General features: G+C 34.0%; 1 protein-coding gene across 5 annotated transcripts; it reads right to left on the reverse strand.

Annotated features, from left to right (window-relative positions):
• Positions 1–1871: 1871 nt before the first annotated feature.
• On the reverse strand, positions 1872–24736 carry LOC105323998 (neurogenic locus notch homolog protein 1). Of its 5 annotated transcripts, none has more exons than XM_066069017.1 (32): positions 24581–24736; positions 22578–22681; positions 21891–21962; positions 20392–20490; positions 19349–19436; positions 18523–18655; positions 18262–18334; positions 17625–17819; positions 17092–17224; positions 16046–16171; positions 15721–15815; positions 15424–15545; positions 15153–15295; positions 14318–14434; positions 13999–14093; positions 13495–13639; positions 12897–13084; positions 12243–12312; positions 11421–11546; positions 10767–10895; positions 9264–9392; positions 8297–8425; positions 7783–7905; positions 7428–7550; positions 7080–7202; positions 6102–6224; positions 5398–5865; positions 4808–4933; positions 4399–4481; positions 3248–3374; positions 2748–2929; positions 1872–2280 (listed from the first exon to the last, which is right to left on the reverse strand). In XM_066069017.1, exons 1-32 carry the CDS (start codon positions 24663–24665, stop codon positions 2155–2157), a joined length of 4200 nt encoding a protein of 1399 aa, XP_065925089.1. In that variant the 5' UTR covers positions 24666–24736; the 3' UTR covers positions 1872–2154. The 5 variants fall into 5 exon arrangements, with proteins under 5 accessions (XP_065925089.1, XP_065925097.1, XP_065925095.1 ...); XM_034464413.2 differs by having other exon boundaries at positions 1873–2280; positions 7428–7556; XM_066069025.1 differs by lacking the exon at positions 9264–9392 and having other exon boundaries at positions 7428–7556.
• Positions 24737–25941: the final 1205 nt, after the last annotated feature.

Genomic DNA, 25941 nt, shown 5'->3' on the forward strand with positions numbered 1-25941 from the left:
TCCTGGAAGAGGCGTTATACATGTATAACGCCTGTACTGTCACGACGCGCTTTGAAAAATTAAGCACTCTGGGAAAAAAAGTTTCAAAATGTATTTCTGGGATCAAGTCAACGCAATTTGAATTTTTTTTTCAAAACTAGATATGGTAAATATTGACGCTTTTTGGGATAACGATTATGCTAGGTTTTGTATCAAATATGATAGAAGATTATTTTAATCTAGTTTAACTCAGTGGGATACTAAACAAGAAACCCATTAGGTTTTAGCTAACCTGATAAAGTAATATGCAGCTTTTTTATGGTAAAAGTTTTCTCAAATTGAATATACCTATTCCTTTTAACTTTTAAAAACTGCTTTTTAAGTTTAACATATTAAATGTCAGTGCCATTTTAAATTGTAAGGTTAAAGACACAAGAACCTAAGCGTGAAATAATATGGTGTATATCTATAAACTGCGTGTTTTTTCTTGTCGTCATGTTTTGAACGTTACCCTGCGCCGTGGTGACAAAACATGTTGTTTTCAAAAAGGAGTAACAAAAATACCGTTTTATCTAAAACTTTGCATATCAATAAAATAAGTGTTGGTGTACATATTTATCTGTTAGATAGGACTTTCATGAAAAATATGTGATCGAGAGACAAATTGTCTTTGTGTTTTTTGATTGACCCTCGTAGTTTAATTTAGTAGCTATAGTAGAAAATAATATATTGTTCAATGATGTCTTTAATGTGTTTCTTGTTCGATTAAAACTAACGCTACACTGGGAGCACGGACTGACCTCAGACTTCCATTAAATTGTAGCTACCACGGTGATCTCCACATATATGAAGGATGACATTGGAGCTACAGTTCCTTTCACTTACGTGTTGAAAAGTTGTACATAATATGAGGCGTATAAAAATTTGCGCTAGATTTGGACCATTACGTACATGTGGAAATAATAAATGTCATTAAATTCTTCAGGTAATTTACTACTGATGTCGTCGCTTTACTTGCTTCAGACTTTCTTTAAAACTTTTACTATTATAATTTATAATAATTAACGACGGATATATGATATACTTGTAAGTATTTTAGCTTACTTTTACGGATGGTTGATCCAGAGATAAATGTAAATATAAACAGTTAACACTTTCTTTGGTTTTTCGTGCGGCAATATAGATACGTAGCAGGTCATGCGACTGTTTATTGTTTAAAAAATGGCCACAATAGAACTTCTTTGATTCTGCAGAATGGTCAACGAACTACGTTGAAAATTATTTAAAACATTTAGCACAGGCAATAAACATGAATCTTCCCTCCATAGTCTGTCCCAAGTTATTGTTTATCAAACTTTCGGCTGGACATTTCGATATTCATAAAAAAAACCTTTGTGTTCAAACTATTTATTCACTAGATGGAAAAAGTTACAGAATGTTGTTTCGAAATGCCTTCTCAGTTTTGAGAACTAGGTGTCATATTTTCATATCAGACACCCCCAACCCCCACCCCCCGGTAAAAATGATCGTTTTGATTTCTCCGGGCATAAAGAAGGAGCGTATATACTAAAATAAATCTCAATACATTTGCCATTTTTCGATTTTATCTGTTCCTCGGTGAAACTATGTGTGTTATATAATATACCCCCCCCCCCCAAAAAAAAAGAAGAAGAAGAAGACCTAAATGATTATCCGGGGCAGACTAGATATAGTTTGCTTTTTAATTTTCATTAGCCAATAAATAAAGTAAAATTGATCAAATGATATTTTTTTATTTCATATGATGCACAAGAACCTCTATGAAATACTAAAATGAAGAAAACTCAACATCAAGGTTATATAACTTTTTTTAAAGGCTATTTTTATCTCATCGAGTAATTATTGCCACAATTGTGTCACTTGAAAGTGAACAGAAACATAAAATAATCACATGAAATAGTCATACAATTTTTTTTTTTACAAATCAGTTTCATTTCTTAAAAATGTGTTATGCGGAATGTTTTTTTTTTTCAACAAACATAGAAAACTGCATAAATCTGATGAAAAATAATATTATGGAAAAAGATAATTGAAATACTACTCTAAAAATTACAATAAAGTTAAAACATTTCCCGATAAGCTAAATAAAACAATTCGTTTACAATAAAATAATGAACTTCGTCCTCTGTTATTCTGCTAAGCCGGAAGTGGCATGGTAGTTGTTGAGGTTGTTGTACCATTGCAAGGGTACGGCATGAGTGTGACGTCATCGATGGCTATATCACTTTTATATGAACGTCCCCGAATGGCCCGGATGACAACCTAAAATGAAAATTGAGAAGTATGTAGATATGACGAAATAGTTAGCACAGGAGCTAGGTGTAAGGTTTATTAGATAGGTATAAGATAAAATCCAAGGCGGACTAGGAGTGAAGCAAATTTATAGAATTTCTCCGTGGTTGTGGTTTTTCATTATTTTCATTTTATTTTTTCACTATGGGCAGGTTTATATTAATGTAAGAATTTTTGCTATCTTTGTGCTTTTTTATAGACCGGTAACCTAATATTCTGTGGAATCATCATTGTTCGTGGGAAGCCAATTGTACGAGGCTTTCGAGGGTAACCCTTAACCACGATTTACATCCCCATGAACCTAGTATACACAATCATTTGTTTCATATTTACTAAAATTATCTTGTTTACACTATACCAACGGAATTACGAATTAGTAAAGTATGGAAAATTTCTTAGATTAATTGCATTGCAAAACGTATTCCTTTGACCCGTACCTTGGTTGATTCGTCCAGATTGAGGTCGAGTTCCAGAAAATTCCACTGGTTTCCTTGGTTACCAGTGACCCTGAACTCTTGTGTGAAGCCGAGGCCGGGTGAGTACGTGAGCACCAGGAAGCTGCCCATACTGTTGTTGCTGCCCCACATGTGATACTGGAGACTCAGGCAGTGGGTGCCGTCTGTAAACAAAGATGATGTTACAGTGAACTAAAGTTTCCTCCATAACAAAAATTACATTATTGATCATCAAATTTGATCTTATGTAGTGAAATTGGATAAATCAAATTTTGCGGGCACATTTACTACTTTATTACAATATTTAAGTTTTTTTTCTTCAAATAATCATCCAAAATTTTACTTTTATTTTAAAAGCCCGTGATATATATAAATGAATACTACTACACAAACATAAAATGCATTTTTAAATAAAAAAAAAGTTGAAGAAATTAGTGGATATTTCTGTTTAAGCGCAAAATCGCTTGTGTGCTGAAACTTACTTTGAAATGGAATATTGCTGAAAACGTTGAATTGTTTATTTCTTCTTTGTCCTGATGCCTCGAAGTAGAAAAAGTAACGGCCGCTGTAGGCACTGCTGGGACCCGTCCCCCACGAGGGCGTCCTTCTCTGTGATAAAAATAAATGATGAAAAATTATTATATGTCTTGTTTTAACCTATGAAGCAACTATTTATGCAAAGCACTACAATCACACTCGCAACATCTGCGGTCTTTCCGACAAGCAAAGAAAACATTATCATTGACTATATCAATTAGGCGTCCATAACAACACGCATCCCCTTTTTGTACATTTTGATATGTATTATCTGTCGAGATTTGAGTTTAGCTTCACAAAATTCAATGATGTGTTAACCTTGATATAAGCTGTCCAACAAAACTGATTGGAAGCGACTCTACTCTGTACAAAGTTTTAAAATACGGCGATGTTGATACATTTAAGGTAGCTTTTCCTAACTCTGCCAGAAAAAAAAACGAGGAAAAGTTGTCTTTGAGTTTTAAACATTGACACTATGAAATCTAACCACGATTTCCGGTTCAGCGACATCTTTCCGCAAAAAGATAACGCGCCACTCTTGATCCAATAAATTACAGTTAGATATGGTATACTCTATCGTAGAGAATTAACAACCCTAATTTTCTTCTCTTCGTTTTAAATTTATGCCATGTACATTTGGGAAGAGCTGCCATTTTGCGACAGTGTATTAATTGTAAGACCATACCGCCATGTAAAACAATTTTTTAAAAAGTCGGTTACATTTATCAAATATTTTTAACATCAGATTAATTAAAAAAAAACCCAGTCAGTATTCCGGATAAAACCCCATTTAGTTGATTGTGTAGTGAGAATTGAAAAAAACTTTTGTTTTGGTTTTATTTATGGTCTATTTGTTTTTATGCTAACTACCGGATACGATGCATGCGAGAAGTCATGTGAGAAGTCGAACCTAAGTTTCGAAGCGGCAAAGTATATTTAAAATATGAGTAAGACTGCTTTTATCGTTTGGTTCGAGTTGAAAAGGGAGTGCGTTACAAATTTTAAATCAACAGTGGCAACATAGCACTATGGCATTACGACAAAGTCTGTCCAGAAGAGCTTTAACAGTCATCCAGCGGTTGTAAAATTTTCTTACATTTCTCCTTGACCATCCACGCACTCTCTTCGTCCTCATGAAACAGCTAGGTTCTCTCCATCTCTCAAAGTCACAGGAGAAACCTTAAAACAAGAATGGTAACAGTCAAACAAACCAGCCAAGAATTCATAAGCTGTATCTATGAAAAACTTTGATATGGAATCTCCTTGCAACATAAATGCTGTGTGGATATGATGTGGAATATTTTATCATTAAAATATAATAAAATTGAGAATATTATGGCAAATTCGAGTCTTATGTTGAGTTGGACGTGTACATTTTCAGGTAGGCGAAATATCACGAAATCCACGGTCATGGAAAAAACAGAAGTCATGCGCATACTATGTCTCTTAATATATCTTGGTTGACTTTGGTAAAGAGAAAGATCATAAAAACATTCTAAGAATACCTTCACAATTCTGTCCAAGGAAACCTTGCTGACAATCACATAAGTACGGGTTTACATCCCCTGGTGTGTTTATACAACTTCCGCCATTTTGGCAAGGGTCGCTTAGACAGGCATCATTAAAGGGGACTGCATAAATAAACAATTTAACATTTCAATCATTATTATTTTTCATTACATATAGACGAAGCAAAGCTCTTTCACAAATCTTACGATCCACTTTTTTTTAAACAAAATGTCGAAAAGGTATTTACAATTTTTGAAAGGTCTGGATAGTCATAGTCAATTACAGACCATATTAATCTCCTTGTAAAAAAGAGCTATAAAGTTCTTTGTTAAATTAAAAGTTTAAAAATCACAGAATTCTGAACAATTGGTTTGTAATAGCCAAGAATTCTGTAACGTGATTTTATAATCAAATGTAACATCTGTATAAAGGACGATGGGTTCCTTTACCAAATATAATCATATTAGGTGTGTCAGCTTAAAAATCATATTTAAAAATTAAGATAGATCTGATTGGTATAAGTTGTTGACCATCCGACCTCATTGTGAAACAAACTTATTTAAGGTAACAACTACATTGTACATACTTTCACATGTTTGTCCTGTGTAGCCTTCCGGACATGCGCAGTAGAAGTCTGTATCATAGGACATACAAGTTCCGCCATTTACACAGGGATATGAGGAGCAGTGGTCCGTTATCGCGATCTCGCACAAATCTCCCGAGAAGTCCATGGGGCAGATACAGTAAGAGCCAAAATCATCTGTATGACATGTTCCACCATTATTGCATGGAGACGAGTCGCAGAAATTATTCGTTACGGGAATCTCACACTTATCCCCTGAAAAGCCTGATGGACAATCGCAGTAATAGCCGAAGTCATAGGAAGTACAGGAGGCGCCATTTAAACAGGGAGACGGGTTACAGTAGTCTATGGTGACGGATGTGTCACATGTTGGTCCCGTGTAATCGCTCGTGCATTGACAGAAATAGGTAGCTGTCCCGGATGTACACGTTCCACCGTTCTTGCACGGGAAATCATAACAGTAATCTTGAACTACAAAAAAACAGTTACATCACTATCAACATCCACGTTTATCAATTTAATTTTTGCATGTTCTCTTTGGCCATTGTCAATTTTAATCGGCAACATGCACAAAAGTCTAGTAATGCAGAGTTTTAAAAACAGTGTAATCATCATTTAAATTGAGCTCTTAATTTCCTACATCACTTCAGACTCAATGAAATGGGTTTTTTTTTTTCAAACGTATTTTGGATTTTTTTTACACTTACTTTCACACTTTTCCCCAGTGAATCCTGATGTACAGAGACATCGGTAACCTTTAGAGTCCGTGGCGTCCGCAACACAGGAGGCGAAATTCTGACAGTCATTGTTGTCACACGGGTTGACAGTTACTACAGATTGTAGAAAACATATGTTTGTAGTTATTTTGTTTTTGGTATTTAATAAGGATCGTCGATGGTCTTTTTAAGGCATTTTAAGACTGTATTTATCCCTTTAGAAGAAGTGTTCGATATAAAAATACATTATATAGGGAAATACACACATTTATAAGTTAAAATATAATGAATTGGTCTTTACTAAGTAATAGTTGATAGGTAACTTTAATTATATCTTAAAATTTAAGAACAATCTGATGGTTTATTTGTTTACCACTCAGACTGTTCATTTAAAAAGGGAGTGTTTAGTAACATTATGTAAACAGAAAAGAGGAGCGCTGGTTAAAAAAAAATATTCTCGGCAATGCTGTACTTTTTTTTTTTTACTTATGCAACTTAACTCCTCAGGTGGAGCTTTTTAACCGTTCAATATTCAGATCAAATAATAAATCACTGCTGAAAGATGGAGTTTTTATCCAATATTGTTACTGAATCTCAACTGCTAATTACCAGCATACTATAGTAATGTTAGTTTATGGAAATTTGTGTATCCTTCTAGATCTAAGCTAGAAAAAATGGACACTGTTCTGACAAAACGACAGACTTGGTTGCATTATATATTTTCTTTACTATATCTTACATAGCTACATCTAAAATTTATATACATTTTTACGATTCTCAACCTTTCATGTTTCTAGAAACAGTTTATAGATTAATTCAACTGAGCATGGCGTTATATTTTGTTACATTTTTTGGTTACATTTTTTTTAACTTTGTTAAAAAATGAATTAAGAATTAATTTTTCTGCTTAATTTCTGCAACATTTGCTACTTTAAGGTTATACGTTCAGGTGATATTTTTTCCACTTACCGTCACATTTATCTCCCGTGAATCCTGTTGCACAGTCACACCTGTACCGGTCTGTTTTGGTTGCGTCCGCAACACAGGTTGCACCGTTTTGACAAGTGTTGCTGTCACAGGGGTTGGTAGGCACTGGGGATTTAAAAAAATGTAAACTTTTCGTTAATGATGTTTTATATACAGTGGTTATGCGACCACGAAGATTTAGAATAATCGTTGGTATATATATTTTACCCTACAATGTTTTATTATTTATTATTTATCAATTTCTGAGTACTTGTATATCAAAACTTTTGAACTGAATGCCGTTAATTCATTACTTTGTTTAACTGTAGCACTCTGCTAAAAAAAACTTACTGTCACATTTATCTCCTGTGAATCCTGTCGCACAGTCACACCTGTATCCGTCAGTTTTGGTTGCGTCCGCAACACAGGTTGCACCGTTCTGACAAGTGTTGCTGTCACAGGGGTTGGTAGGCACTGGGGCTTTAAGAAAAATGTGAACTTTTCGTTATTGGTGTTTTATATACAGTGGTTATGCGACCACGAAGATTTAGAATAATCGTCTAGATATATAGTTTTACCCTACAATGATTGGTTTTAAAAAGAAAACTATTATTTATCAATTTCTGAGTACTTGTATATCAAAACTTTTGAACTGAGTGCCGTTAAGTGATTGTTTAACTGTAGCACTCTGCTAAAAACAACTTACTGTCACATTTATCTCCCGTGAATCCTGTTGCACAGTCACACCTGTATCCGTCAGTTTTGGTTGCGTCCGCAACACAGGTTGCACCATTCTGACAAGTGTTGCTGTCACAGGGGTTGGTAGACACTGGGGGATTTAAAAAATGTGAACTTTTCATTAATGATGTCTCATATGCAGTGGTAATTTAATTCTACATTAATTCGTACGTTAAAAAGATGATCAGAAATTATCCCCCTTGCGCCTAACAGCATTTTAACCTTTTAAAAAAATTTCACAGCATGTATTTTCTACCAATCTCAAAGGCAAGGAAGTGCACAAAGCACAGTGCATAAGAGATTGTAAATTATTTCAATTCTTTATACCCTATTCCAAGAAATTGCTTCTTTGAATTTTGGGAGGAAAACAACAACCGCTTTCCTTCAGTGAGTCTCTTGTTAACTTTGGCATTAACTTTAACTTTAACATGTAACATTTATTCATACATGTATGTTATGCACGGGTAATGTTTTGTACTAACCATCGCATTTATCTCCCGTGAATCCTGTTGCACAGTCACACCTGTATCCATCAGTTTTGGTTGCGTCCGCAACACAGGTTGCACCGTTCTGACAAGTGTTGCCATCACAAGCGTTGGTAGGCACTGTGGCTGTAATAAACAATGAAGGTTTTTGCTTATTATGTTCATTTATGTCCACTGTACAAATGCAGTGGGTTACGGCGACAACTGTGTGCTATCGAGAAGTATATATGTGAAATAATTTTTGCACCTCGATAAGTGACTCTTCATATAAGCAATGCGAGGGTTGCCCAAAATAGCGTTGACAAGTGGTGTTATTCAGTTTATCAAAGACACAGGTTGATGAAACTTGTGCCACAAAGGGTTCAAGTAATTTGCATTCAAATTATGTTTTGAAATCAAATATTGTTTGACTTTAAAGTGAAATGCAATTATACTAGATCGTAAATTCGACATGCTGCGCAATGTCAAAAACGAAAAGTTAAAATCAACATAATGAAATGGAAATTGCGAGGAAAAATACTTTCGAATGAAAAAAAATCAAATAAGAAATACATTTACATTTGTTAAAAAACAAAATAAAAAATAACGAAACTTTTAAAGACTTTATAGAGCATTTTGTAACAAGTTGAAGTTTAAAATTGTAATAAAACGACGACGTCAGCGTTTTGGCGGCCCAGCGGTAACTGATAAAATTTTGTTTAGCATTTTGGCGTCCATTTCTTTCAGTCGGGATTTTTTCTTTTTTTTCCAATGTTGTTAGACAGTCACTACTAATTCACAAATGCATTTCGATGCGATTTTGTTAATTTTATTTACTTCAAGAGCCGCAAATGATTTATTTCGAGGTTAAAATGAAATTTTATCAGTTACTGCTGCGCTGCCAAAACGCTGATGTCGTCGTTTTATTACGATTTTTTTGCTACTTGTATTACGGTTGCACTAAATCTTTGCTGTTATAACTCACTTTCACATTTATCTCCCGTGAATCCTGTTGCACAATCACACCTGTACCCGTCTGTTTTGGTTGCGTCCGCAACACAGGTTGCACCGTTCTGACAAGTGTTGCTGTCACAGGGGTTGGTAGGCACTGGGGCTGTAATTAACAGTGAGGGTTTTGAAATCAATTACTGTTTGAGTTTAAATTAGTGAAATGTAGTAATACAAGATCTGAAATTCGACATGCAATGCAATGTCAAAAACGAAAAGTTAAAATCAAATTAATGAATTGGAATGAAAAGGAGAAAAGCATAGAATGAGCTTATTGTATCACAGTCTAAATTCTTAATTAAAGTTGGAAATTGACTACTGTAGACTCTTTAAAAAATTTAACAAAAGTGATACTAAGTTAAGAAATAAACGCAACAGAAGCGACCGAAAAGGGCCCAAAACCCGGCGCTAAGTGCAGTTATCCTTTATATTATTTACCCAGAAAATGTTTTAGCTATAACAAGAACCTTTTGTGAGAGGTTGAAGTCAAAATCGTAATAAAAGGACGACGTCAGCGTCTAAGGCGGCGCGTCGGTAACTGACAAAATTTTGTAAAGAACTTGAAATAAATCATAAGCGGCTTTTGAAGTAAATAAAATTAAAAATTTAAAATCGCTTAGAAATGCATTTGTGAATTAGATATCTGACAACATTGAAAAAAAAGAAATCCCGACCGAAAGAAATGGACGCCAAAATGCTGGACGACAAATTTTGGTAAGACGGACGTTGTAGAACAAGTCATGCAGGGCAAGTTTGGTATCAGCAGATCGTTTAATTGTACTTAGAAAACTTTTATAAAAAAATAAAAAAAAATTTTATATTGAATGTGCACTCAGAGTACATGTTCAAAGAAACTAATTTTTAAGGACATTTTCGGAAATAAAACATATTATTTAATGCTATCGTCAACGATGTTTAGAGTTTAGAAACAACATAAAGACTGGAAAGTTTCGACGTCGCACATTGGGCCGCCTGACAAAATCTGTTGTTACTAATAATTCATTTTTTCAATAAAGAAATAAAGTAGAGATTTGTTTTTTTAAGATACGAGAAGCCCGTCTCGCGAAATCTAAAATCTCACTTTTAATTTTAATGAACTACATGAAATATGATAAAATTTCGGTTTTCGTGATTTTATGCACTCGCGATTTGATGGAAAATCGTTGAATCGCGGAATTAAATACTCGCATATAATAAGGAATCTACAGTATATGTTATCTCAATAAACTTAATATAAAGAGGATTGGATGACAATGTGCATGTTAATGTCACTAAAAAGCTTTGTTTAAAGATACCAAAATTGACTAGGTAAGAGATACAGGGATTTTCTTTAATAAATCAGTTTTAGGTAAACAAATCAGATCTCAAAATTTATATTGATCTGATGGGCAACTTATTGACCACCCAGATCGCTGGTTAGAATGGCGTTGAGTTGCTACTTGTATCACGGTGGCACTAAATCTTTGCTGTAATAACTCACTTTCACATTTATCTCCCGTGAATCCTGTTGCACAGTCACACCTGTATCCGTCTGTTTTGGTTGCGTCCGCAACACAGGTTGCACCGTTCTGACATGTGTTGCTGTCACAAGGGTTTGTTGTAACTGAGGCTGAAACGGAGAACGTTTTATATAAATACAATTTATTACGCGTTTGTAATTGTATTGATATATTTTTAAAGTTCCAGCACCATTTTTATAAATATCAATTCAATAGTCTGTCTTTTTTAATCAGTGGATTTCATCGATACCAATCGAGCAGGTTCTATGAAAATCCTTAAGACAGAGTATAATAGGAACTCTTGGACACATACTTCTACGTCCACTTATTTTTCAAGATAAATTCTGATATTGGTACAAATTATTTAAATTTTTATTAAAACGTGTCTATTAACGTGTATCCACAGCAAGAGTACTTATTAGGTTTGTTAACTGGTTGTATAAGAAATTTGTCGCGTTGATTACGTCCACAAAAGGAAAAGCAAAACCAAAAGATTGCAATGTAAATTATGTTGCGTCCGCCATGTTGTCGTCTACATTTTGTGATTTGTCGTCTAAAGAGACGGTAATCACGTGACGCGTTTTATCCAATGACGTTGCGTCACTTAAGGTAAAACAAAAAAGATTCTGACTTACTTTCGCAACGGTCTCCAGAGAATCCTGTAGGACAAGTACAGACGTACTTAGATCCGGTCGGCGGGCTTGATTCGTCACAGGTTCCACTATTCAGACATGGGTTAGGATTACAGGGGGTGTTTGTGCCTTAAATGTTTCAAAAATAATTTCAAATATTTTGATGCATTCACAAACTGACAAAAAAAGAATTTAATTCTGGTTGTAACGCGCTTTCTGATTGGCTAAAGGATTATTTTATATTGTATAAAGAATGTTGCCTACGTCATAGTAAGACTAACGTAAAAAAATGTATTAATCCGCCTGACGTTATAGCAAAAAATTAAATTATAAGCAATGAATGCAATATCTTTTAGTTTTATAGGATATAAAATGGTTTGGGACAGTTTACGCTTTTTTATAGAAAAAATATTGCATTCAATCCTTAAATAATTTCAAATTAAATGTTCAAACTAAAACGTGCATCTCTCAATAGCAGTGATATTATAAGATTTTTAAATTCTTCTAAATGTATTAGATAATTTGAAAACGGCGATTGAAATTTAACGAAATTATTAATTTAAAATCAAGGTTAAGAGTGGTTTCAAACATCACTTTAAATATAGCCCTTAGTTAATCAGTGACCGAATGTTTGAAGCCATAGATTGTAAAAACACATCAGTATATATATATATATATATATATATATATATATATATATATATATATATATATATATATATATATATATATATATATATATACACATATATATATATATATATATATATATATATATATATATATATATATATATATATATATATATATATATGGACTACTTACAGAGTCCTGGGCGGAGGGATATATTGTCCACTCCGATCAGCTGAGGTCCAATTTTTCCTTCTATGTAGATCTGTCAATGGGTCACATACACTTTACATTATTTATATAATATTGATGGGGATATACTGATACTTTAGATTCATTTGGACAAGTTGCATTGTGGGTGCATAAATTATTCGTTGGCATCAATTTTCGCGGATAAAAAATATCAAAAATTAGACATTATAAAAAAAAAGGAAATAAAATTTGTTTTCTCTGATTTTTCATTTCCTTTTTTTTTATAATGTCATAATCGGTTTTCGTTTTATTTTTTTAACGTCATTTTTGTTTTTATGCACTCCGCAACGAAAACTAAATGAATATTAAATAAAATTTAAACAACCATCAATCAAAGCATTTAGCTAGAGGTATATTTGTAGTTATGGCAAGCGTTTGGTAAATACTGATAAAACGGATAAATTATTGCGATACGTGCAAAGTTTAGTATTGGCATACTAGGTCAAAAACAATAGATTGACGACGCCTTCGATTGCCAGAGATAAAACAGAATATTTGAGAAATTAAAAAAAATATTCTGCTCTGGTAATGCTTTTAAGAAATGTTTTGAAATGTTTTGATGACATGTGATCGATACAGATCAGTATACATCATTACCACTAAGTTGTCAACAGCTGAAATGGACACAGTTTCCGTCTTCCAGGTATAATCCGTGGTCGTTTTCAGGTTCTTGACGTTAGTTTTAGTCTTTCCGGTTCCTTCCACATACACGTTGATCTCGGTTAAAAAACTGCCTTGTTCATAATTACCGAGGGAGTAGTCGAACGATAGACAGCGGTCAACAGCTGAAATATTAATACTGTAACTGATTAGGTATGCTTCAAATGATTGATTCAGTTCATTGCACTGATTAATAACGACAAACAAATAACACTACACACAAATGCTCCTTTTTGTCAAAAAAAAATATTTCCATATTACGGGCATACAATTCATTTCAAAAAAGTGTTTAAGATTTTCCCTTTTTGACGTCTTTTAGAATTCGCAAAAAATAAATGTAACAATTCTAGAATCAGAAAGCAAAAATTGCACCCAGAAAAATTAATCAAGTAAAAAAAGATATAATATTGCTTAAAAAAATGAACAAACTACCGAGAAAAATATTTAGAAATATTATACCAATAATGAGCACTAGTAAACGCCATTTTGCATTCATTCAATAACCTGTCACAAAACTTATACATAATACACATACCAGTTAATTGTGCAGACGTTTTAATGGCTGCTTTCGACCCATAATTCCAGGGTACCCCGTCGTAGTAGGGTGTGAGGGTGAGGAACTGGTATCCGGTCCCCCTGGTTAGAACTCCTGACCCACAGCCCCGCCAGTCACACAGCCTCTGTAGGGTGACCAAATAAACGAGAGTGTATCAACTGTTGTGCCTCTGTTAGTAGCTTTATACTTAATTATTGAATTCTGCTTAACTTATATTCATAAAAAAAATCATTGTTAACTAGCTAAACAATTAAAGGCAGTCTTCATTATTTTCCCACCCCCTCAAACCATATAAAGATATAATAAGGAAAAAAGCTAATTAGAAGATCTTTTTCAAAGTGCAAAGACCCTAATCCAATATATGGTTAGGTAATGTCTTCTCAAATAGAATATTGTCAGAATTATTGTGTCAGAATGGACGCTGTAACGGGCTACTAAGGTTTCGGTTTAAACAGGTTTGTTTGAACTCTGAACTCTTTTTACCGTATTGAAGTTCCAACCAATATCGGAGGAAGGGTCCCGGTCAAACAAACACGTGCCGAAATCATCCTCGTGGTCACACAGGTTGTAAGATGGCGCTGAAAAAAAAATCAACTGCATATAGAATTTGCACTGAAAATTTCTTTCTATTCACGAGAAAATATTGTAGGTACTTTTAAGTAAGTTCAAGTCATAAAAATATTGTTTGGTTCACTATTTTAACTAGATCATGCGATAACGATATATGTTACTACCACCAACACCTTATATTTAAAAAAAAAAATTGTTGGATTACATGTACGATATGAAACCAGAGTCTTACCTCTGAACTCGTCGCAGTTTTTGCCCGAGAGGCCATTTTGACAGGAGCAGGTGTACGATCCGTCACCGCTCCCCTCGGTACAGAGAGATCCTGTTTTACAGGGAGAACTGATACATCCTGTAAAGACAGAATCATAATAACTGTAAACACATTACAGTACAAACACAGCAGTACAGAAAGAGAGCCTGTTTTACAGGGGGAACTCATACATCTTGTAAACGAAGAGATTTAACACTTGTAAACAAATAAACTTGCAACTCCATATTAATTCAATTTTTTAACCCCCTCCACCACCCCGATGCTTCGTGCCTGATTTCTATAAACAAAACTTAAAACATACATTTCTGTATGTCACAGTCATATATCCTGTAAACAAAAAAAATACAATTTCTGTACACATTACATATTACAAAGCAATAAGTATAGAGAAAGATTGTTTTTTACGGGGAGAACTCAGATATAACATTTAAACACTACTAAACCAAGTACACAATCTGCATCTATGGGTGCAGAGAGCACATGTCTTATATGGAGATAGCGTAAACCATGCAAACAAAAATAAAATACAATTCATTTGAACCAACAAAACAAAGAGAGCTTTTGTTTTAGAGGGAAAAGTCATACATCCTGAACAAAAAAAAAATTCGGTAAAACCTAATTTACATAGAATTTCATTATCGCTATATATTTTAAATTTATTATCATTTTATCCACATTGTTCTAAAAATCACGCAAATTAAACACTTTAGATTCAATACAGTAGAAACATAACTTCTCTGCATACCCATTTCAAGTATTCAGTGTCAAATAAACCAGGAGCAAATTGACTGGTTACCTGATTTCATGGCTTCCACTTTTACGGTGAAGCCAGTTCCTGGTGTTTGAGTTTTTTGACTGTTGAATCGAATCATAAATGGCGACGCCTTCCCAATGTTAGCCTGTGTGTATGTTTTAGTTGTTGTAGACTGTCCACACAATCTGTTGAATAGAAAATATGACAAATTTTGACAAAATAGAACTATAAAAAAATAAATATATGATATTTTCAACAATATTCAAACATATTACTATGAGAATCGGATTAGATAATAATTCATTTAAATTACTCTTTTCCCTCGTCTCCAATCAGATAGTCTCTGAATTCTAACCAATGGTAGCAGTCGTTCTGTGAGCTGAATGGCAGGTCGACTGACGTCACAGTTGCTTTGATAATGGAATCAGACTCCCCCTAAGAATTAGAGAAAAAATTAGTTCCAAATAAGGAATTAATCCTTGATATTCATAATTGCAATAGCGTGCGTTACTCAATTTGTATGCGACTGTATCTTTCAAAAAATCATGATTCAATGCTATAATGATAAATCCTCAAAAAAAAATCATGCTCCAACCTCTGTAATATTTACCTTGACCAGCCACGTGCATGTTTTTCCTTGGGTATATGACGTCATTTTGATTTCTTCTGATCCACCATTGGAGAGATTAATGATTTTTCCACAATCTAAAACAATAAAAAATACAATTTTTGTTTTACAAAATAAGCTTTCCCATATTTTAGTCAACACTTCATCATTTAATCTATTTGATGACGTCATAGATAAAGTGCGGTCCCACATGCCGAACGCCCTAATATAACCTGATACCATAACAATTGACATCAAAGAATCCTACTGAAGTCCGCTCCATCAAGTACTTTCAATACTTTGATTATATTAACAATAATTCACTGACCTGCGTCTGTGTCGAGTTCCTCACACGTTGTGCCCTTGAGACCCGAGGGACACTGGCATTCACACGTGGTTTTGTCCACAGCTTGCATTCGGAAACCCTCATTTTGACAGGAAACTGTGCACGATGCTAAAAAGAACAAAAGCAAACATATGATTTTCACCCTTTCCTAATGTCATATGATACTTTCTGACATATGTCGTCGACATTTTTTTCACGTTTTGGTTGGAAAAAGGGAACAATACTCTGTCCTAAGATATCCTCGAATCACATTTTGCCTCATTACTTAATATTCATAAATACCTTAGGGTTCAAATGATGTTCAATCAAAAGTACGAAAATTTTCCAAGATTTCTCAGTCGAAACGCCCCCTTTAGCATATCAGATTTTAAAACATGGCTAAAAATGTGATGTCTACGGGGATTTTGTATTGCAGCAAGCCCGGATGATAACGTTAAAAAATTGCGCGAGATATTCCGAGTGACTTAAGATGCAAACATTTCCCATTATAAATCTCCGTAAGAAATCTGTTTTCGTTACAGTGAATTTTTCGAGTGAAAAATGATAATGTGTCAATGAGGATGACTTGGAAATTCCCTTTTATCGATTTTAATTGCACTTCTTTCACAGGTATGTGTATTTTTATTAAAAATCGTCCAAATGTGCTGCATAAATATCACGGGACAGACTATAGGACGCACATGAAAAGAAATCTCGCATAAGCGCTTAAGCTTAAGCCAAATAGTCTTGACTTTAGGAATCTGTCACTTCCAGTTAGCCTAATTGGGTAACTAAGTTTAATATAATCTTGACAGGACCTCAACCTATTCAACAGGCGACTGTTGAAGAGATGGTTACGGCATTAAATGAAACTGCATGATGGGTTGAAAACCTCGACATCCCAAAATCATTAAAATCGTATACGTGTATACTATACACATCTCTCAATTATCATTTTTCTTTTCTATTAGTTTTTAAAGTTGAGTTCGATTTACATCTTCAGAAAACTTTGATAGTTTTTCATTGTAAAATCACCGAGATATCCTTACCGGAAGGACAGCTATAAACCTGGTTGACTTCCGCCATGTCGTAAAAGGAAAACCCGCTCTTGAAGTTGGAAATGAGATACTCCAAGTCCTGGTCTGGTATTGTCATTGTGTTCTTGCCATTTGATGTAAAAGCCTGAAATATTTATGGTACAAAATTATATATCATTATTATTATCATAAGTCTATGAGATAAAGCCATTCAATCAGCAGTTAACAGCTGAAAAAAAAACTACTCGAACACAGTAGTCGGCAATTTTTTTCAATTTGTTGTAAATGAATTTAAAAATTAGGCAAAATTATAACAGTGAGGGAACAAATTGATGAAATTGCCGCCGACTCCTGTGATACGAAGCAAAATGGGAGAAACTTTTCTTTTTCACAATCTTTATGACGTAACATGGTATTTTTTTCGAAAGGCACATCATTTCGACTCCCAACATGATGATGTTGCCCATGATAAAACATGACATCGTCAAAGGGAAGTCTTTGTTTTGTACATGTATATAAACTAAAGCCCGAGAGAGCTTCTTTACCGTCAAGTGGTACTGCAGAATGGAGGCGTAGTCGTACACCTCGTTGTTCTTTGTCTGGGCACTGAGAGCGTACTGGTCGTTGTAAGCACTCTGTATATTCTCCCAGTTGATCTTCACGAAGTATTTCCTCCTGTTTCTCTGCTGTTCATGAAGACCTCCCATAGCATGGTGCAATTCGTGTAGAACTACGTATTCCTACGAGTTGAAAATTAAAAAAAAAAAATAAGCATAAAACAACATGAGACCAAATTGAAAATTCGTTTTCTTAAAATTCAATCCTTATTTTTGCAATGCATAAGTTCGTATGACAAGTTTTCCTATTTTATTTTTTTCTCTAAGACTTTTTTACGAGACAGTCTTTATAACCAGTATATGTTTATCTATTTTATAAATATTTACAATAAGGCTAAGTTTTTATCCTGATGTTTTTTTAACATTTAATAATTTATTTACTTAAAAACGAGACATTGATGCGACAATGGCGAAACTGCGAGTAACTCTCCCGCTAAATTGTAATTACAAGTAAGTATCATTTACTTTGTAAAATCGGCAGTCGACAAATCATTGAGGGATATTCTCTTTTTATTACGTTTTACTGGTTTCTGATAACTCCCAATATAAAGAGTGCAGTACTCACATCTAAGCAACCTTGACCGAGATTGAGTCCTTGACCTCCAGAGAATTTAACATTGCCGACGTAGGACCAACACCTGAAATACATCGTGCAAAACGTTCAATTTAAATTCTCTATCAAATATTTAAATGAAAACAAATTAAGTTGAGAGAGAGAAGAAAAGGAGAGAGAGAGAGAGAGAGAGAGAGAGAGAGAGAGAGAGAGAGAGAGAGAGAGAGAGAGAGAGAGAGAGAGAGAGAGAGAGAGAGAATATATTCTAATCACCCATTCTGATCGCCTGTGATTTTCACAAAGTACGCATCATCGGCAGTTTTGAGTCTCCACCTGACACACGTGGTTTGTGCAATATGTGCCACCATGTTTTCTATAAGTGTGGTGGCTTGGCCGAGTCGGGTCCCTAAAATGCGAGTTACGTAAATAATGAAATGCTTTCTTTGTGCTTCATACAAGTATGAAGGTAGCCAGCATTGCAGAAAAAATGGCGGCTACCACAAAATATGATCATATACATGTAGTTATAATTGATTTATACATTAAAGATTATAATTAGATTATTCTATTGTGTGTATGGTCTGTATGTAATATGCTTTGGACCGTTAATAGCCAGTTGTACTTTGAACAATATAATATCGAGGATTTCTCTTTGTAGAGGTTTCCAATATCAAGATCACATCAAGCGCATACGCATTTAAAAATAAAAATACTCCCCAATTTTTTTGGCGGTCACAATTTATTTGTTTGGCGGCCCCGGAAACCGCCAGATAATTATCTAATTGGTATCAGCCACAAAATATGGCGGCCGCCAGATTGTATGTTTCTCTAACCATGCGCAAATCAGTTACTAGATAGGAATAAATTATTCTCAAGCTCAACATGTGATTATGGAATTTAACAAAAGACATAAAAACATTGTGCGATGTTGAATAAATTTTAAATTGTTCACCCGGGGATAAGTGAATTCTTCACTTTGAAATAATTAGAATCAAGATAAAGGGTAGAAACATGCCCCAATGAGATAAGGTATATATATATCCCATCCTATAGTAAAAAATGTAAAATGCATAGAAATGAATGAGTAAAGAAGACTAACCGAAAGAATTTGCGTCGATCTCATATGGGATCACGCCATTTTCCCAAAGAAAACTTGACGAAATTCCGAAATTTCTTGCTTGAATAGCCTGTAAATTAAAAAAAAAAACAAATTGTTTGAGCCAGTGAACACTCGAATGAACTTATATTAAGATTAATACATCTTCATCTATCAAAGCAGCAGATCTCTAATGTGACTTTATGGGAATATTCGAATTTGAATATTGACCAGTGAAATTCAGAAAGAAATAAGTGGCAAAGAATTCGAACGCCGTCAAAAGTGGGTAATAGTACGAAACTTTAACATTTTTTTCAAATGCAACAATAAATTAACAAATTTAACAAAGAGTATGAAAACATAAGGAAGTGGTGAGGTGATAAAATTGTAACAGAGTGACCAATTCAGTTTTAAAATTTTATCTCAAAATGCAGTTGAATTTAGTAATATTTCAGCAGTCGTAAGATCCAAAGTTCAGCATTTCAACACAGGAAAACCCTTTGAAATCCAATATAAAAAAAAAACGGTACCAAAAAAAAACAAAACAATAATTATAGTAAACGTCCTACAATTGGCTGTGTATTCTATTTAGCGCATTTTGACACAGGGACAAAGCCCGTTTTAACATTAATTTCAATGTAACCATAAATAAAGATTATTGTTACATTGAAATTATGTTAAGACGGGTTACAGTCAAATGAATGATAAAACGGGCTTGGCCCCTGTGGTTTTGGCGGTACGCGGCTTCCACTGAATCAAGTACATCGCTAAATGCAATGCATATTATGTATAAGAATAGTTACATTTAGGAATACGCTAATTGAAATCCATGCAAAACGTTCATAAACTATTTTCCGCCAAATATCGTACACGCCAAATATAATATATTTAGAGTATGAAAACTGGAAAACTGAGTTAAAAATAGCAAATTTTCCAATGTGAACAAAATTGAATCAACAACTTTAAGCAAAATTGAGTATATAAAACACGCAAATCACGACCAATCAAAAGCAGCAATGATTTAATGAGGACCAATCGGATCTCACCTTTTTGACCCCTACAACGGGTGGATTTACCGGGGGTCGGGGGTGTCTGTCTTTGTCGTCATCATTTGCTTGTTGTTCGTTGACATGGACGTTGTTGGGCTGAAAGAATTGTTATTCATGTCAATGCCTTTATTAACGCTTCTCTAACTGTTGACACTGTTATCTGTTGTCAATAAAATAGAGTCAAATTCATTTTTTTTTGGGGGGGGGGGATGGGGAAAGGGGGGGGGGGGTCGGGGGAATGGGAGGGGGTGGTCAGTAACATCGACACTGTAAAATAGATAACAACTCTGATTGAATGAAATTTTTTAACTTCATTTTTAAAGATAAGTTGTGTTTTTGCTGGTAGTATACTCCACTAGCAAGAATATAAAAATTCCAATCATGTGTATTTCGATTCAATTCAAGATTTTTTTAAAATGAAGAATTAATATTACAAACACATTTGACGTAGAAAGCCTTGATCTGATCTCGATTTTGATTAAACTTTTGATCGCTAAAAATTATCTCACAATTACGGATTAAAGTGATAGGGACATATATTTATATATACCAGCATAATCTGAAACAAAAACGATGGTTTAAACGATATGAGCTTTTATCATAGCATCGTATTTGTTGAAGAAGGATTTTTTTTTAAGTTATTATTCTAGAACTGTTTGTGCAAATGTTGAAGAAAAGTATGCAGTATTTTTATTTTTTTTATAAAACTTACATTAAATAGAAATTCAATGGCGGCACTGTCTGTATTTTTATTTATTTATCAAACGATTCAAAAGATGCACAGTTTTGTAAGTTTTAAAAACGTTATCTTACAAATAAACAACAAAATATTAATAACGAATAACAGCTCTCGATCTTTCATAATTTCTTGTATTTTGTTTATAATTCTTTATCAAATACTTTTTAACTTAGAAAACTTTGAACCAGTTTAATGACGCATCGCCCCTCAGGCTTTTCTGGCCTTTGATTTTTTAATCATTTCTTTTTTGATGGTCAAATCGTTAGGCACTGAATTATATATGAGATAAACCCGAACAGACACGGGTCAAAATTTAGTCAGGTGTAACAAAACCTACATGTATACATATTCTAATCATTTCTTGTAAAGATGAATTGAATCAAACAGCAGACACTATAAGCTTTGTGACCATACGGGTCAGTCAATTGACACAATCCCGCGCACAATCGCCCTCCAGACTTCTGGATTTACCTAGTCCCGTCAAGATAGCTAAAACACATTCAATGACTTAGGTGGTCGACCATTGCTACCATTCGTGTGGATAAAATTTCAGAGGTCACCAGGAAGTCCATTATTTGCAGTGATGTTGTCCTTCTTTTTTTTTGCTATAAATTTGTCTGTTTACTGAGAATTTGTTTTTTTTGTTTTTTTGGGGTTTTTTTTTTTGGTTTTTTTTTGGGGGGGGGGGGGTTGGAACATGGAACTGGAGAGAATTGAGATTCAGACGCCTGTGAGATTTATAGACACGTGTACCTACCTTCAACTCTTTGTCCCCCACAATGACCGTCTGTCTCTCTGCGTCGTTCTCATCCTCTGTACTCAAAATGTCCTGTGTGTATCAGAAAGTTACAAATAAAACATCTACATACCCAACTTGTACTTAGTGAATGCCCCTTATATTTAATGATTCAACAAGGAGGAAAAAGACCTCCATAAAGCATGCTCTCGTGAAGCCATTCACATAGAACTTCCAATCATGTGTTGTTCTATAAGCGAGTAAGAAGATGGGTGTAAAAAGACAACCCCAAAAAAATCCAAAAATGGGCGACCCTGTCAAATTATGATGAAAAATCATTAGAATTGTTTACAATGGGAAAAAATATTTAGACGAATATTATTGTCCTACCAGTATTTATCAAGTAAAACTGTATTCGTCACAACAGGCGATTTTAACCCATTTTGGCACAGTTTATATAACACCAAAATGGGATACCTATCTCTGTAGTGCTATTAGTATAGATTCAGCCTACGAACACACAGGTCTAAAACGACGGGGACTTTTTGCTTTTATAAATAGCAATACATTTTAAAAGTTGATTTCCCCCAAGAAATTGAAGTCTAAGTCGAACGCCTGCTTAAACTCCATATATCATTAAGAAATTAATATAAAGGTTTGCGCTTGTATGTAAAACTTTCCCAAAGGTGTAGTGAACCTTCTTCTCACCTTCTCCAAAGGATCTTCTGCTCCATTGGACCCACGTGACTGTAAGTCTTTCTGATTTGTGACGTATTTGTCGAGCGCGTTAAGGAGATCTCGCAACCGAACGTCTACAAAAGGAAGAGTTTATAGTAAAAAAGAAAAAAAGGGAAAAAACTAGAAGGAGAAATATATATATAAAGAAACACGGGGAAAGGAAATGAGAGAGAGAGAGAGAGAGAGAGAGAGAGAGAGAGAGAGAGAGAGAGAGAGAGAGAGAGAGAGACATGGGAGAGAACCATGTGAGAGAAAAAGACAGATAGAGAGATGAGAAAGAGAAAGAAAAGGGGAAGATGAATGCACGAGAAAATGGAGAAAAATATAAGAGAAATGGAGAGGGGAAAAAGAAGAGAAAGAAAGAATGGCTATAAAATTGAGAATTGCGTTCCGAAAACAAACACATCTCTCTTAAGTTATAGAGTCTCAATACGTGTATTATTATTGAAGAAAAATTAAAAAATGATTTATTTTTTGCAAACAATACCAATTACCAACTTGAAAACTCGTTGAATTAAAAGGTTTTATGATTAAATCAAGTTCTATAAAGTCATCTGTTTTCTTATTGAATTCAACTTCAAAGAGTTTTTTTTTTACCTCTTAGTGTTACCAATTTCTTTACATTTTTATCTATTAGCCCATCTCTGATTTTAAACGAAAGAAATCCAAATACACGTTCACACTAATTGATTTGTATGAGCGGACTTTCGAAAAATAAAACGTCACGTGATTATTGAACCGCAAATTGAAAGAGACGACGATGGTGTCTAATCAAAATATCTCCATTTCTCCCCAAGGGGTATGTCTTATTAACAAAGAGGAACATTTAATTGGAAATTGTCACGGGTTTTCAATTTGATACTATAAAGTTTATATAGTAAACACTTTGAAACGTACGTATAGCAGCTCAGAAAAATTTCTGTTTTCTCTTTACCGTGCTATCGTTTTATCGATTGAAATCCTCCGGAGAGAGAGAGAGAGAGAGAGAGAGAGAGAGAGAGAGAGAGAGAGAGAGAGAGAGAGAGAGAGAGAGAGAGAGAGTAAGTAATATAAGAAAAAAGAGAAAGAGACTTTGTATGCAATCAATATTTTCAGATTCAAAAATGCAACTTCTAAATATATTATTAATGCAAATTTAAGATTTAAATTTAAGTTTAAAATTTAACATAAAGTGAACATTGTTTTTGTGTTTCTGGTTTTTTTTAATTTAAGAAGTTCTCTGTCCTCCGTCGTTTTCTCAGTTCGCAATTTAAACAATATGAAGCTTTAAAAATTAATTTTTGGGATTTGATTTTTTAAATCAACTCTCCTATGCAGTTACTCAGGCAAACCGAAAGTGAAATAGTGTTTGGGCCTAAGCACAAACTAACACCGCTGATAACATTTAGTCCTTGATAATAATATTAATCGATAAATTCGATTTAAAGTTTTCTAAAACATTGTTTTTCAAGGAAACTTATTTACAGATGCCTTGTAAATAGTCAAATTTTAAATGGTACGATCAATCTAGATATTTTTTGTAGTCGTACATTGTATGTATTCCTACGCCAGAGTGCAATATATCCGTAAATCTCCGACAAGCAGAGAGTCTCTCTTTCTTATCGTAGATTAACGGAGACAGCCGAGCGTCTGGTTGAATGAGACTAGAGTTCAATAATGCTTGGATCCATACTATTTCTTTGAAATATCGATTACTAATACGTAGTTTGATGGAATTAATTCTTTGAATATTACACAACATGATTCATATGGGGTTTTCGCGAAATTCTTGTCGGAGAATAATTCATATTTTAAAAAAATGTGCATAATTCAAATACATATAGGAAACTACTTGCCATGCAAAATAATATATCGTTGATTTTAAAATAAATAATAATCGATAAAATCAACTCCCGTCAGTTCTTCAGTACTTTGATTGCAATTTTAATTTTGCTTTAATAATTCTTTGAATTACCGGAAAAAAATATTTTTACCTTCAATTTTTGGCGTACTTCTCGGTTGAACTGTTGCAATGCTAACCCCGAAAAGGAGCACGCACAGAAGATGCCGTGCTCTCATGACTGTAGGTTCCCGAATTCTTTCTTTGGATGATCACGTCCAGAATCTACCCTATATACCGGAGACCCATCGAGCGTGGGTGGCACTGGGCCATAACAAATTTGTCCGGACATGAATACCCAAAGTTACTGGCGCGTCCAGTGATATTTTCAATAAACACCAACTTCGTGATCCACATCACGGTTCGTTTAATCTACTAATATGCTGAATTTTAGAAAAAGCGGCGAAAATAAATAAATAAACTCAGACAGTGTTCGTGAGTTTTATGACCTTAACTAAGAAAAGACGTCATAAATTGTCTTGTTTGCGCTTTTCATCCTTTGGATTAAAAATATTATTTTTAAATTTTGATTATAAAACGTCGTAGATTGTGACGATGGCGAAGGCTGTTGGTGTTGGAGGATGAGTTTGATTTTTCAAAAGATTGAAAAAATAACTCCCCAAATAAGCCCACAATTCCTCAAGAATGAAGTTTATTTATTTAAATTCAACAATATCTATATGTTTATTTAAAACAAATAGAATATGAAAAAAGAAAAAGACGCAGAGAAACTTATCTCCGTTCCCTCCCCGACCGTACGGTCAGAGTAATTACTTATAAACACAAACAAAAAACACAGACAGAGAAGAAAAAACCTAAAAAGAACGCGAACGGCGGGAACAAAATGAAAGTAAGAATTATCACGCCATCAACTTCTACTTTTGGTTTCATGGATTTATTGTGCTACGCTGTTATAATGGAATAGATACATATACAATTACTGGGGAAAAAATACACTTTGTATATTGGTTTTTGTTAATTTTATTTTGCCGATCTAGAAAATAGTACAATGTGAATATGTTCAATGTCCTCTTATCTTAAGACATAAACATTTGTAACCCTGCCACCAACCGAATCCTTTGGGGGTTTTTTTTCTCTGAGAGAATTAATCTAACTATAAATATATACTAAAGGAGAATATTAAACTACTTGTATAAATTGTTTTCCAGCACTTACTGTGGATGGTAATAAAATATATATGCGTGATGCTGTTCTTAAAGGTATTTTAAAAGTACGGGGTTTTTTTTTAAATAAATTCGTAATTCACGATTTAACATCAGCTAAGTTTAAAGTAGTAAAATCAAACAAAATAAACTAATGATAATGATATAATACATGACATGTACCATCCAAATTTTTTCCCTCCTCCGTAATAAAAAATTCAGAAAGTTACAGCCGTAGTGGTCAAACGGAGATTTTAAAAATAAAGGAAGAAGGAACGATTTCTTGCGAGTA

The sequence above is a fragment of the Magallana gigas genome, chromosome 1 (assembly GCF_963853765.1).
Source record: "Magallana gigas chromosome 1, xbMagGiga1.1, whole genome shotgun sequence".
NCBI classification, from domain to species: Eukaryota; Metazoa; Mollusca; class Bivalvia; order Ostreida; family Ostreidae; genus Magallana; species Magallana gigas.